This window comes from Gouania willdenowi, chromosome 22, assembly GCF_900634775.1.
Source record: "Gouania willdenowi chromosome 22, fGouWil2.1, whole genome shotgun sequence".
Classification (NCBI taxonomy): Eukaryota; Metazoa; Chordata; class Actinopteri; order Blenniiformes; family Gobiesocidae; genus Gouania; species Gouania willdenowi.
The window spans coordinates 9,552,994-9,565,779 of NC_041065.1; the positions used below are offsets into that span (position 1 = coordinate 9,552,994).

General features: G+C 37.1%; 1 protein-coding gene across 1 annotated transcript in view; it reads left to right on the forward strand.

Annotated features, from left to right (window-relative positions):
- The window catches only part of galnt16 (UDP-N-acetyl-alpha-D-galactosamine:polypeptide N-acetylgalactosaminyltransferase 16), a 60,975-nt gene that overhangs the window by 2,311 nt on the left and 45,878 nt on the right, over positions 1-12,786 (forward strand). Inside the window, exons 2-3 of the mRNA XM_028437329.1 lie at positions 9,410-9,591; positions 11,960-12,058. Of these exons, the coding sequence (XP_028293130.1) occupies positions 9,410-9,591; positions 11,960-12,058 (281 nt within the window). The remainder of the gene's footprint in view (positions 1-9,409; positions 9,592-11,959; positions 12,059-12,786) is intronic.

Genomic DNA, 12,786 nt, shown 5'->3' on the forward strand with positions numbered 1-12,786 from the left:
GGGTAGGAACGTAGATCGATCGGTAAATTGAGAGCTTTGCCCCCCGACTCAGCTCCCTCTTCACCACAACAGTACCATACAGCGACCGCATCACTGCTGACGATCTCACGCTCCATCCGACCCTCACTCGTGAACAAGACCCCGAGATACTTGAACTCCTCCACTTGAGGCAAGGACTCTCCACCGACCCAGAGAGGGGAAGCCACCTTTTTCCGGTGGAGAACCATGGCCTCAGATTTGGAGGCGCTGATCCTCATCCCTGCCGCTTCACACTCGGCTGCCAACCGCCCCAGTGCACGCTGAAGGTCCTGATTTGATGAAGCCAACAGAGCAACATCATCTGCAAACAGCAGAGATGAGATCCTGAGGTTCCCAAATTGGACTCCCTCCGGTCCCTGGCTGCACCTAGAAATTCTGTCCATAAAAGTAATAAACAGAACAGGAGACAAAGGGCAGCCCTGGCGGAGACCATACAGGGGTCAGTTTTTCTCATCCCTGCTGTTGCAGACTATTGTTCTCTGTTTGACTAATATCACTTGAGCCTTTTCTAACATTCCACAATAAGTCATAAAAGTATGCAAGACTCACACACTGATATTTTATCTAATCAACATTGATATCAACCTATACGTAAATTTGCAATATCAATATCGTATCAAAAGTGAAAAAAATGTATTAGGACACCCTACGTTTTACCCGTAATCCTAAATCTCTGCATTGTTAATCAAAATAGCTTCTTATTTATTTTCTGCTTTAAAACTGTTTGTAAATCAATACATAATATTTGTATCAAAATTAAGTTTCCATCTGCCCCAAGCCATTGTATTTGATTTTAATGACAGAGTATTTAGTTAACTTTCTAATGCTGTGTTTTAACATCAATTGTATGGAAATATATTATTTTTGACCACATGAATCCCTTAATGGTCCTTGAACCTGATTTGAGAAACATACAAAACCTCTCTTTTTGTGTTTGTGACTTTAAAATGGAATAACATAGTTTTACAGATAAAAACTCCCATTGGTTAAAAGTTCTAATAAAATTTTATTTGGTGATATTTTTTGTATTTGTTGCAGGCAGTGATAGAGTCACTCTGGTTGCTGCTGCTGACTGGCTTTAAAAAGTCACATGCTTGTTTAATCTCTGCACGAAGTACAAAAAAAGTGAACTCAGCTCTATTTCAGGCACAATTTCAGCACATTCAGAAATGTAAAATATTAGTCATCAGGAGACCTTTAATTTCACTCAGTGCTGATAACTGATGAATCTGATGGGGGTGTTTTAGGCCTCAAAACTGAGAGATTGAAATGACCCAGAAACTGGATACTGAAGCCAAAACTCGGGGCTTAACAGTTACCGTAGCTAGGGAGGCGAAGCAGCAGTGGTCCTGGGTTTACTTAGCTTCTATAGCATGTCCCGTGTCCCAGGGTTGGTGGTGTTGTGCCAAAGTCTGTGACCCGAACAAATCTGTGACCGCTGTGGCTTCTCGGCGGTAGAGAAGAAGAGTGCTACGTCAACTGCGCAAACCTCTTTGTAGCTATTAAGGAGCTATTTACTCCCCCGTAAACATGACGCTCTGGTGGGTTGAAGTAAATGCAGACTGGAGATGAATTACAAACTTGTTTAAGGGGGAGTAAATGTCTGCCGAGAAGCTGCAGGGGTTGGAACTGTCGCCACCTCCGGTCACAGATTTTTTCGGGTCACAGATTTTGGCGCATCAGCGGTCTTCCCCCGCTAACGGAGCCTACATCCTGCGCTGCTGATGTTTTCCAGATCTTCTTAATACGCTCGACTCGACTGGAAATGGAAAAAAGTACCTTTATTATGGGCGGGGCTTCTGAAGTAGATAAGACACATCCCAGTTATTCTCTAACTTCTCCAAAGAACAATCTATGCTATGCTAACTACTCAATATTCACTATACCGCTCTAATCGCCAATATCTCAATCCAAGCTACTTTCTATAGGAGGAGCAGGGCTAATGGTGGTGGTTCATGATGAAAGTTGTCTCTGAAATGCCGTCGGCCTCCTGTAACAGGCTTCCACCCATAGAGGCCAGTCACTTTTTTATTTTTACAACAAAATATGCAACATTGAAATATTTTGACTAGAATGTCAAGAGTTGGACAAGAATCAATCAACATCACTACGACAGAGAACATCAGAGGAAGAGAGCAAAGATAAGACACTTCCTGGGGAGAAAAAGAACATTGGGCTAGGGATGGGTATTGTTAAGGATTTATCGATACTACCACTCTTATCGATGCTCCTTATCGATCCGGTACTTTATCGATACCTTGCTTTTTTTAAATCAATGGAGAAACACTAAATAAAAAACCCAAATAATGAACATCAATCTGTTTATTTTTATTTTTATCAATATGGCACACAAAATAAATGAAAAATACAAAACAATATGTTCTAAATAAAACACTATAAATGTGTATATAAAACAATTAAAAAATACAGTATAAATAACTTTTTTATATTAACAAAACACTAAAAACACTAAACCAACTATCTAAACAATACAAATGTTCAAATCAAACACAACTTAAAAATGAAAAATTGTACAAAAAGAGAATAAGTGAGCTGTGCCTCTGATGGCTGCGGCTGCACTGGCTCGGGACAACGAGGCTAACTAACCCCTGTTTATTCATATTAACTCTTAACGTTAAAGCTGTAAGATAATAAATGATCGCAAGCAACTACTCGAACTAAACGTTGCCGGCAGCCGATGTGCGGGGAAACCTATGCAGCCTTTGATTGCTACGCCGAGACGACCCAGTGGTCCACAAAGCAGCGGGTTTTCCTGCCAGCACTCGCTGCCACTGGAGCAGACGGCAGAAGCGTGGCTGCCACGGAGGACAATCGGCAAGGCTAAAGGCTAAGCCGTGGAGAACCCCGCACACACACACAGCTCATCTTCTTCTGCTGTTCTGGTTCTGCACCGGCACACACTTTTCTGACTCAAAATCACAATAGCCATTTATATATCCATGTGTTTTACTGTAGTGTGCAGTTTTTTGGCTGAAAACAATAACAAGAGTGTGTGGATTACGTCTACAGACACGTGTACTCATGAAGCAAGGCGAACAAGCGAGCACTCTCTAAAGTAGCCCCTCCCATCAGTCAGCTCAGCATGCGGGTTCTTAAGGAGGACTGACAGGCAGCACGGCAGTATCAATGCTTGTCTGAGGCTTGATGATTAACACAACCTTAAAAATACTGTTAACAGGACCGATAACGATGTCGCTTGTCGGTCCAAGAGAACCGACAGATGTGGCGCCGGGTCGTTTTGATAGTGGCCCAAAGGTGCAGATAGGAGAGAGTGGGAATCAGTTATGGGGTGATCACCTGTAGCTGGCCACCTTTGATGAGGGTGTCTAGTGTTAAAAATGCCAAAACAGCCCCAGGTTCAACGGAACATTACTGATGATGAGTCACAAAATGTCTTTAGGCACAAAGGCACAAATTTGACATCACGTTCTGTGTTTAATGATTAATAAAAAAAAAAAATTGGTTATGGGGTTTGGATACTCTTTGAATGTTTTAGTTTTGATAAGCTGCTTTCTTTTTAAAAAAGTGAACAGTATGACATTTATTTTTTGAAAGAAAAAAACATGCGTATTTGTCACAAAAAAAAGTAAATAGAATTGGTAGTTGAAAAAAATGTCAAATAAAAATAAAAAAAAAGACCTCATTCTTTTTTCATGATAATGTCCCACTTTTGTCGAGAACATCTGCCCTAAAAGATGTGACACTGTGACATAGAGCTGGTGTTCTATTAAACGTTCTGTCATGTGCATGGAGCAGTTTTTACTCCACACGAACCTGCATCTCATCCATAGATTCATACGCTGACAGACTAATCAATAAAATATGCAGCGCACAGAGGAGCTGTCAAGGAACCACAGCTCCCTGTAGCTCATTTTACACTTAACCAGTAAAAAAAACCAGCATCTGCTGTGGTCAGAGTGTTTGCCAACATGTCAGGAAGTTTCCCTCCAGCACCTGCAGCAGAGTCCTGGTATTCTCATGATTTTATAGTTTAACAGCAAATATAGCATCTCAAAGGACAGTGTTCTCATCAGAAAGGAAGAGAAGAAGGCTGTGGTGAGGATGGAACAAATATGGAAGCACTTGGAGTGTTTTGTTTGTGTGACAAACTGACAAACTGACCAAGGCTCAGTTTACAGGCTCTGCTAAAGCACAAACCCACTGTATTTGTAATCAGATCGTTCTTTGTACTTTAAGCTTCTGTGTCTCCAGTGGAAGCTTTTTAAACGTTTCTAATCTCAGTTCTGGGTCATTCACCTCATCACTCTGTTAACTCAAGCTGCTTTCTTTCTTTCTTTCCTTCCTCTGATTGCTGTTCAATAGATGATACTATTTCTTGTCTTATCTCCTCATTCACTCTGCCTTCTATAAACATCGAGACCAGTCCGACAGCCTGTGTTTCTTCTCAGCTTTCACTCCATGTCAGCACTCACACATGTTTCAGCTTTTCAATCTTTTGTTTCAAACTGAAGCGCTGTCATAATTTGGCTCAGAATGCTGGTGGGAGTCCTTGGGTACTTGTTTGGGGTATTTCCATTATCCAAAGGGATAATCCAACTCTAAACACGATTCCCTGTAGGTCTCATAGGAACCTCGGCCTCACGGACGCATCAGTTATCAGCTGTTTTTTTTAATGCTGCTTTTATCCCAAATATCGGCAAAGCATTATAGCACAGTTCTAAAACGTTTCTTTAAATGCTAAGTCTAATAATGTGCTGATGCTGCTGCCATATACTGTGTTCATTATGCTTATACAAAAAAGAGTAAAACACTTAACATGGGTCAGTCAAGCACATACACACATAAGTTGGGGCTGGGCATAAAATTTGGTTTAATCGATTTATCGAATTTGTAGATAAAAATTATTTTTATTTTGCAAATTCGAGTTTAAAAAACAAATTATGAAAAAAAAAAAATAGAATTCACCAGTTTTTTTCGGACCTTTTCGCATTCCTTCCTTGTGGTTTACCGTAGTGAGATGTGAGCCTGCCCCCTCTTTGTTTACATATGTTTACCCTTTGAATAGGTTATATGTGTGCCACAAACATGTTTAATGTTTTATTCACACTATGCTGAGACGCTAAGGGAAGAGTTTATTATTTTTCTATGTATTAATATGTAGTTATATGATTTATTAATCAGAAAATTGAAGCTACTGTGAAGTTGTTGTTGCACTTTTGCTTAAACCTGGATTAAAGCTTGAAATTGTTGAATGACAGAGAATCATTTACTTTTTATTTTGGGATTGTTTTATGCATTTTAACTCTTGAGGAGACAATCACAGCAATAAAGTTGCACTTTTGACAATATATCTGATGTCTGCAGTCATTTTTAAGTGCATTGAAGAAGAAAAAAATTTGATTTTCTTATTTTAGGCAAAATTGCCCAGCCCTAACATAAGTTAAAAAATGGTGAATCATGATAAATCTTTCTTACTTATTTTAATTGACGTCCATGAAGACAATACCACTTTTTTTCCAGATGATGCATCATCATTTCTACTCACATTCATAGAAAATCATAGTTAATTAAACTGAGTTTTTTTTTTTTGACTGCACACCTTAACGTGCTCAGTCTTGTCTTCTCAATGCTTGTCATTGATTTTTATATCCTTGATTTGCTGTGTTTTAGTTAAATTCCAGATTGAATAAACTTTCTGAACATGAAAGTAACATTTGATGTTTTTTTTTTTTTTGTTCTAGTTTGGTGTAGTTAGGAATGGTGAATGCACTTCAATGACCAATGAGAGGCTGTTGTTTGTCTCTAAATAGATCACCACTCAAAAGAATAGAGAATAGTGTTGAATCTCCTGAAACCTTCATCGCAGATTTCACAGACACTCAAGTCTGTTTCCATTGATGTGTGGTAGATGAATGTACCTTGTTGTGTACTCACTCACTGAAGTATGGGAAAAAGCATAGGGTTCACATAAACTTAAAGCCTCTGCAGAATGAGAGACTCATTCCTGTAGCACAATGATATCTTGAAAATTGGTTAAAGGTAGGAAGGTTGGTTAAAATTCTAATCTGTTTTTTTCTTTTTCTTTTTGATCCCATTTCTATGGAAGCCCGTTTCCGCCACTAACAAAAAAAAAATCACCAAAGAAAGTCATAATTATGAGATAGAAAGTCATAATTATGAGATAGAAAGTCATAATTATGAGATAGTAAAGTCATTATTATGAGATAGAAACATTTTTGGTACATCCACCCATGGCACTGACAAGAAGTCTCCATTTGTTGTTCAATAAACCATGCTACTTCAGCGACATCAGTTTTATCCTTTCAACGCCAGAGCCTCTTTTTGCTTAGCATCTTTTCAAGGGTGCGTTTACTCAGCACAATTTCATGTGAATTTGCAAGCAAACAAAGTATGTCATCATTTGTAAAGCCCCGTCTAACTACTTTAGACGTTTTAATAGTCTTATAAGCCATCTCTCAGCGTCAGCTACTCACCACGTGAGCTGCTGTAAATGTGTTAAAGTATCTCATAATTATGACTTTCTATCTCATAATTATGACTTTTTATCTAATAATTATGACTTCTATCTCATAATTAAGACTTTTTATCTAATAATTATGACTTTCTATCTCATAATTATGACTTTTTATCTAGTAATTATGACTTTTTATCTAATAATTATGACTTTCTATCTCATAATTATGACTTTTTATCTAATAATTATGACTTTTTATCTAATAATTATGACTTTCTATCTCATAATTATGACTTTTTATCTAGTAATTATGACTTTTTATCTAATAATTATGACTTTCAATCTCATAATTATGACTTTTTATCTAATAATTATGACTTTCTATCTCATAATTATGACTTTTTATCTAATAATTATGACTTTCTATCTCATAATTATGACTTTGCTTGGTGATTTTTTTTTTTTTTTGTGGCTGAAATGGTCTTCCATACATTTCAGACTAATTTGTCCAAATTAAACCTTGAGGTGGTTTCTTTAAGTCAGTATTTCTCAAAAAATTGACTGATAGTCAATAAACATCCCAGGGTTCAAATCCCAAAGGAACTCCACTATGCTTTATAAGACATGGCTAGATACAAGTTTTCTGCCGTAAATGTCTGAAAAACTGCCCAAATCCTCAGATTTATGGTTTAAACTATGTAAATATAACAGGTTGTGTATTGCAATATTAAAACGTCACAAGATGTATCATCATAGGTATGAGAGGTATCCACACAATCTATTAAAAACCAGATTTTCAAGGTTGTTTTTTGATTTTTTATATTCCTATTGAGTTGAAAAGGTGATACCCAAGTATGTCCAACTACAACTACAATTGGTTTTGTTCAGAAACCTTCACAAGGCAGGATTCTTCCCAACCTGGCAACGGTGCCTACTGTAGGAACTCTAGTGGAAGATGCCAGGTGGTAAAAACACTCTTTGCACCCTTCACTACTAAGAGTGTGAGAAAAAAAGATCTATTTGGCAAATATATCGCAATATTTCACTGCACGATTATCGTATCCATCCAAAAATGAGAAAATCAATTTTTGTGCATAGCACATAAACCCCTGGTCACTAGGTGTCAGTGAACCACATCAGACCTTGTTAAACTACTTCACTCCTCAATGCATTTTAGCTTTATTTACATAAAATATACTGGGCACTTTTTTTAATGTATGTGGACACTTTTTTTTTTTTTTAGAATCAGAATCTGTCTTTTTTGAAAAATGTAATTTGACAGTTTGATAAACATCCCACTCATTTTTTGATGTTTGTACTTGAATTACAGGAGTTGTCATTTACTTGTTTTCACAAGTTTAAAAACAATGAAATAAATTGTATTTCATACCATTTTTGTACTTGTTAAGGTGAAATTTGTAGTTATTGATATTGCGATATATGACGATGTGTATCGTATTGTTTAGCATTGGGATATATTGTATCATGAGATGCAAAGCGTGAATCGTATTGTATCATCAGATTCATGGCAATACACACCCCTACTCTGTAGATAAATAACATATGGTAAATACGTCTCCAGCCCACTTTTCTCTTTCTTATTAGCTATCCGGTACAATTTGGAGCCTTATTTAAAAAAGTAACAGAAAAAAATACTGAACAATAGATTTACATGGGCCCATTTTCATGTTTGTAATGGTAATTATTATATACAGTATTTTCAGTGTGAAAATCAATATTATTGCAATGTAGGGCTGGGCGGTAAGACCAAAAATGTATATCATGGTATTTTTCAAAATTTTTAACGGTTTCACGGTATATGACTGTATTTTTTTTCCATGCATAGTCATTATTTTCTACAGGTTGAGAGAGGAATTACTGCAGTAGATTGACTTAGGATGGTCTATTTTACTGTCATAATGAGTGAATATTGTAGAATAATTCCACACTTGTAGTAATTAAAGTTTGCAACAGCGGCCCAATGGCTCTTTGCTGCGCTAGCTTAGCTTTAGCATTAGCTTCTAGCTTTAAATGCTGCATACTCAGTGGTGTGGTGGTTTCTTATGGTGAATAAGGTGGTTTTTTATTTGCAGCTCCACCAGGACTTATTTCCGCGTTATAGGAATTACAAATTGCGATCCTTTGCTCTCTTTTTTTGTGTACTACTGCCGAACTGCTAAGCTAACCGTGCTTCCGTGCCCGTGAGTGTTGTTCTCCTGTAGCAGAGGCATGCGCACGCAGGCACATGTTCACATGCAGCTTCAGAGCTTTTAATTGTCTTTATACCGCAACTAACAACAGTGCGCTACTGTTTACCTTCCTGTTTAGAAGTGCAACGTTGAAAAAGGTCCGCTTTGAAACAAGACGCAGCGTAGCATTCCGAAAGTTATGTAGTCAAGTACACACCAGTACGACAGTATAATAGAAATTCATATCACAACAAATATATATATAGGTATTTGGTATGAACCGGTATACCACCCAGCCCTACTGCAATGTATATATATTTATTTAGTATCGGGATATATTGTAACATTAGATTCAAAGCATGAATTGTATCATATTGTCAGATTCATGGCAATGCTGTACACCCCTACTGATTTGTACTGAGCTCCTACAGGGACACGGATATTTATATATTTTTTAATGCATGGTCACGTAAAGGTTCCACTCGCTTGGGTTTGGGTTAACAATGACCTTTATGCGCTCGCTTACGCATAACTAGTATCACGTGCTCGCGTGTAACTTTTACGTGAGCACGCAATAAAAAAAAAAAATATCTGTGTCCCTTTATCGGGGCTCCGTGGATTTGTTCTTGGTTTGTCGTTTTCGTTTGAGGCTTCTATGATTTAGGCTACTGACTTTTTTTGTCTACTTTGTTAACATCTGTCTCCTGTCTCACTATGTGTGCAGGTGACCCAGCTGCCTCGCACGGAGCAGCAGGGCCCACTGCTGGGGGCCCTCGATGAGAAAGCGTACCTGGCGGCAAAGCAGCTGAAAGCGGGGGACGACCCCTACAGAGAGCACGCCTTCAACCTGCAGGAGAGCGACCGGCTGGGCAGCGAGCGGGCCATCAGGGACACACGCCACTACAGGTGAGAGGATCTTAGCACCTGAGCCCAGGTGTCCGTCTCACCGTCTGCTCCCATCAGACAAAGTAGATCAGTCACTAATCATGCTTGGCTGCTCAAGCCTTTAGAGCTTTCTGGAAAAATGTGTCTCATCTTACAGAGAGTCATATGATCACATTGTATAAGGTTAGCCACTGTTTATTCTGGTGGATGAACTATATCACTCATTATTATTCTTTAGATTACTGTACAGAGGCATGGCAAAACTCCTACAAAACCTCACTTCAACCACTTTTCATTCAGCACAAGCGAACAATCAGAATTGTTCATAGCGTTGGTTTTGGGGTTCACACAAATGTCTTGTTTTTTAAATTCAAAATTAAAAAAAGAAAGTTTGACTTGGTGGAGCATAAAACAGCACAAGTGTTTCATAAAGCAAGGAATTATTTGTTACCAGAAAATATTCAGGAATTGTTTCATGAACGAGAGGGAGGTCATAACTAAAGGTTTCCCAGGGTGCCCATGGTCATGAAATGACTGGAAAAGTTATGGAATTTGAAAAAAAAAAACAATTTTCCAGTCTTGAAAAGTCATGGAATATTTTAACTATTTTGAAAAAGTTTTGGAAATATAGCCTAATTTATTTTAATGTTTGAAATATGTTAAACCCCAAAGATGTTAAGCATCGTCTCAAAGTGAAATTGAAAAAGAAGAGAGAGCGAAAAATTCACCATTAAATCTTAATGTCACACCTGTGTGGAGTTTGCATGCTCTCACTCTGCTGTGCTGCTTTTCCTCTGGTACTGTAGCTTTAAATTTGATTTTTTGTCATGCAGAACATGCGTTTTTTTTGTGCTTCTTCATGCAGTTGCACTGAAGCGTGCAACGTGTTGTGCAGTGTTTCGCTCTTTGCCCTCGCTGCAAAAAGGCAATAGGTCAGACATGGTAGATGGTGCTCAGGCCTTTCTGTCATGTTCTCTCTGTGCTTGAATGTGTCACAGACAGTATATTTGTGTATATTAGTTGTTGCTTTGCTCAATAGGTAACTACTTTACAAACAGTTTTCTCTCCTCTCTTTGATCAGTCAGTCAAATATTACTCAAAGGCAGTGGTTTCCAACTACCGGGCTGTGGACCATTTGGTACCAGCTAGGCTGCAAAAAAGAATATGTATTTTATTAACAACAAAAATGAATTTTTTTTTAATTTATGTTCATTTTAGTATAATTTTATTTGAAAAATTGGCACTTCCACTGTTGCACATCCATTTCCTTCATTTGATAAGACACTGTTTTAATGACTTTTTGTGCTTTTCTTTTTTTGACCGTTGCTAAATTCCACTGACCTATTGTTTATTTTATATTTCACAACTAAAACCTGTGCTAGGTTTGACTTTATGTGTCAGAATAAAGCCTCGAGTTCAGGGATGTCACACTCATTTTAGTTCTGGGGTCAAATAAGACCAGTTTGATCTCAATGGGGGAAAACAAACAATTTCCACATTATCGTTCCTTAGTTTGCACATCCTCATAGTATGTAAGGCACAGACATTATCCAAGCAATAAGTGGCATGTATCAGTACCTGCAGGATCTACACTTTAAATGTCCTTGATTTTGGGACCAATTTTGGACACATTTTGCTTAGAAAACTATTTAAAAACAACTATAGAGCATAATGATGCAATAAATGAGTAAAAACACAAATTTGAAAGAATCTCATTTTGTAAATAAGTGGATAGAAACAGTATTTAATGCAGTGGTTTCTAACCTTTTTGTGATCGTGACCCCATTTTGAAATCTGGAATATCTGGCCACCCAAATGACATTTAGTTTTTGATCATGTTTGAGCTCAGATATATATATACATGTATATATATATATATATATATATATATATATATATATATATATATTATTTTTTTTTTTTTTTAATTAACTAATTTTTTTTTTTTTCTTCTTCTTCTGCATTTTAGTTGAACTACATTTATATTTCACAAAGAAAAGTATTTAAATTCAGTTGTTTAAAATTGTGTGTTGTTTTTATAAAAAAAAAAACAGAATAATCATTAAAAAATTTTTTTAATTTTTTTAAAATTTGTTACATTTATTCTTCTCAGCGCAGGAAGATGTAAAGCAATGTTTTCACTTCTATAAACAGACTTTAATCTGGAGGATTGCAATGAATCAGACCCTGAGTTCAGAGCTCCTGGCAACTGGATGCTGATTAAAGCTGAGGGTCAGAAATCTGTGCAATAGTTGCCGGGCAACTGGCTGATTCCATGTCGCTACAGCAACAATGATGCAGTGATGCTACACAGAGCTGCTGCTTCTGACCACGACTGGCTGTAACACACCTGTGTGTGTGTGTGTGTTGTGTTTTTTTGTGCCTACAGGTGTGCTGCTCTGAACTATGACACAGACCTTCCCTCCACCAGTATTATCATCACTTTCCACAATGAGGCTCGCTCCACTCTTCTACGCACCATTAAAAGGTAACGAGGACTTACCGCTGCTGCTGCTGGAACAGGTTTTTTTTTAACGTTTGTATGTCAAATGAAGATGCAAATATTGGATCTTTGAAAAGCAGGAGGAGAACCCTTTACAGTGCACATAAAACAGGAAGGGTTATTATCTTTAGCCTACACCAGTCTGCAATTCTGTCCTTTAAAGAAAGAAAAATATGTTTCCTCTTCATGCATTGCTGTCTTTTAAGTTAGGTTTGTATAGCAAGCTGTTTTTTGACATTTAATCACTAGTTGCAATTTTAGTTTTCACCGAAATGTTAATTTTAGATATCTGGAAATCAATTTTGACCTGTTACAGATATATTTTCACATTCTGTAAATACATTTTAAATTTTAATTAGTCCCTTAAACTTAAATACAGGTATCTGTATATTTCCTTTTTCACATGTAAGAATAAACATTTTAGATGTCAACAATTGATAAAACAATTGTAACTTGTGAAAATTTCACATGTCAACAATTGCATTTCGGATATGTGGGTAAGTGGGAGGAGTCGGATATCAGTTTTCGTTTCAGATAATTTGATAAATCAACAATTAAAATTGCAACTAGTCAAAATTTTACTATGGATATGTGGACTTTGAATTGTAACATGTCGAGTTTTAATTTTGAATTGAATTATAGATTTTTTTTTTTTAATTTAACCTTTCTTTAACCAGGAAAGTCCCATTGAGATTAAAAACCTAAGGGAGTCC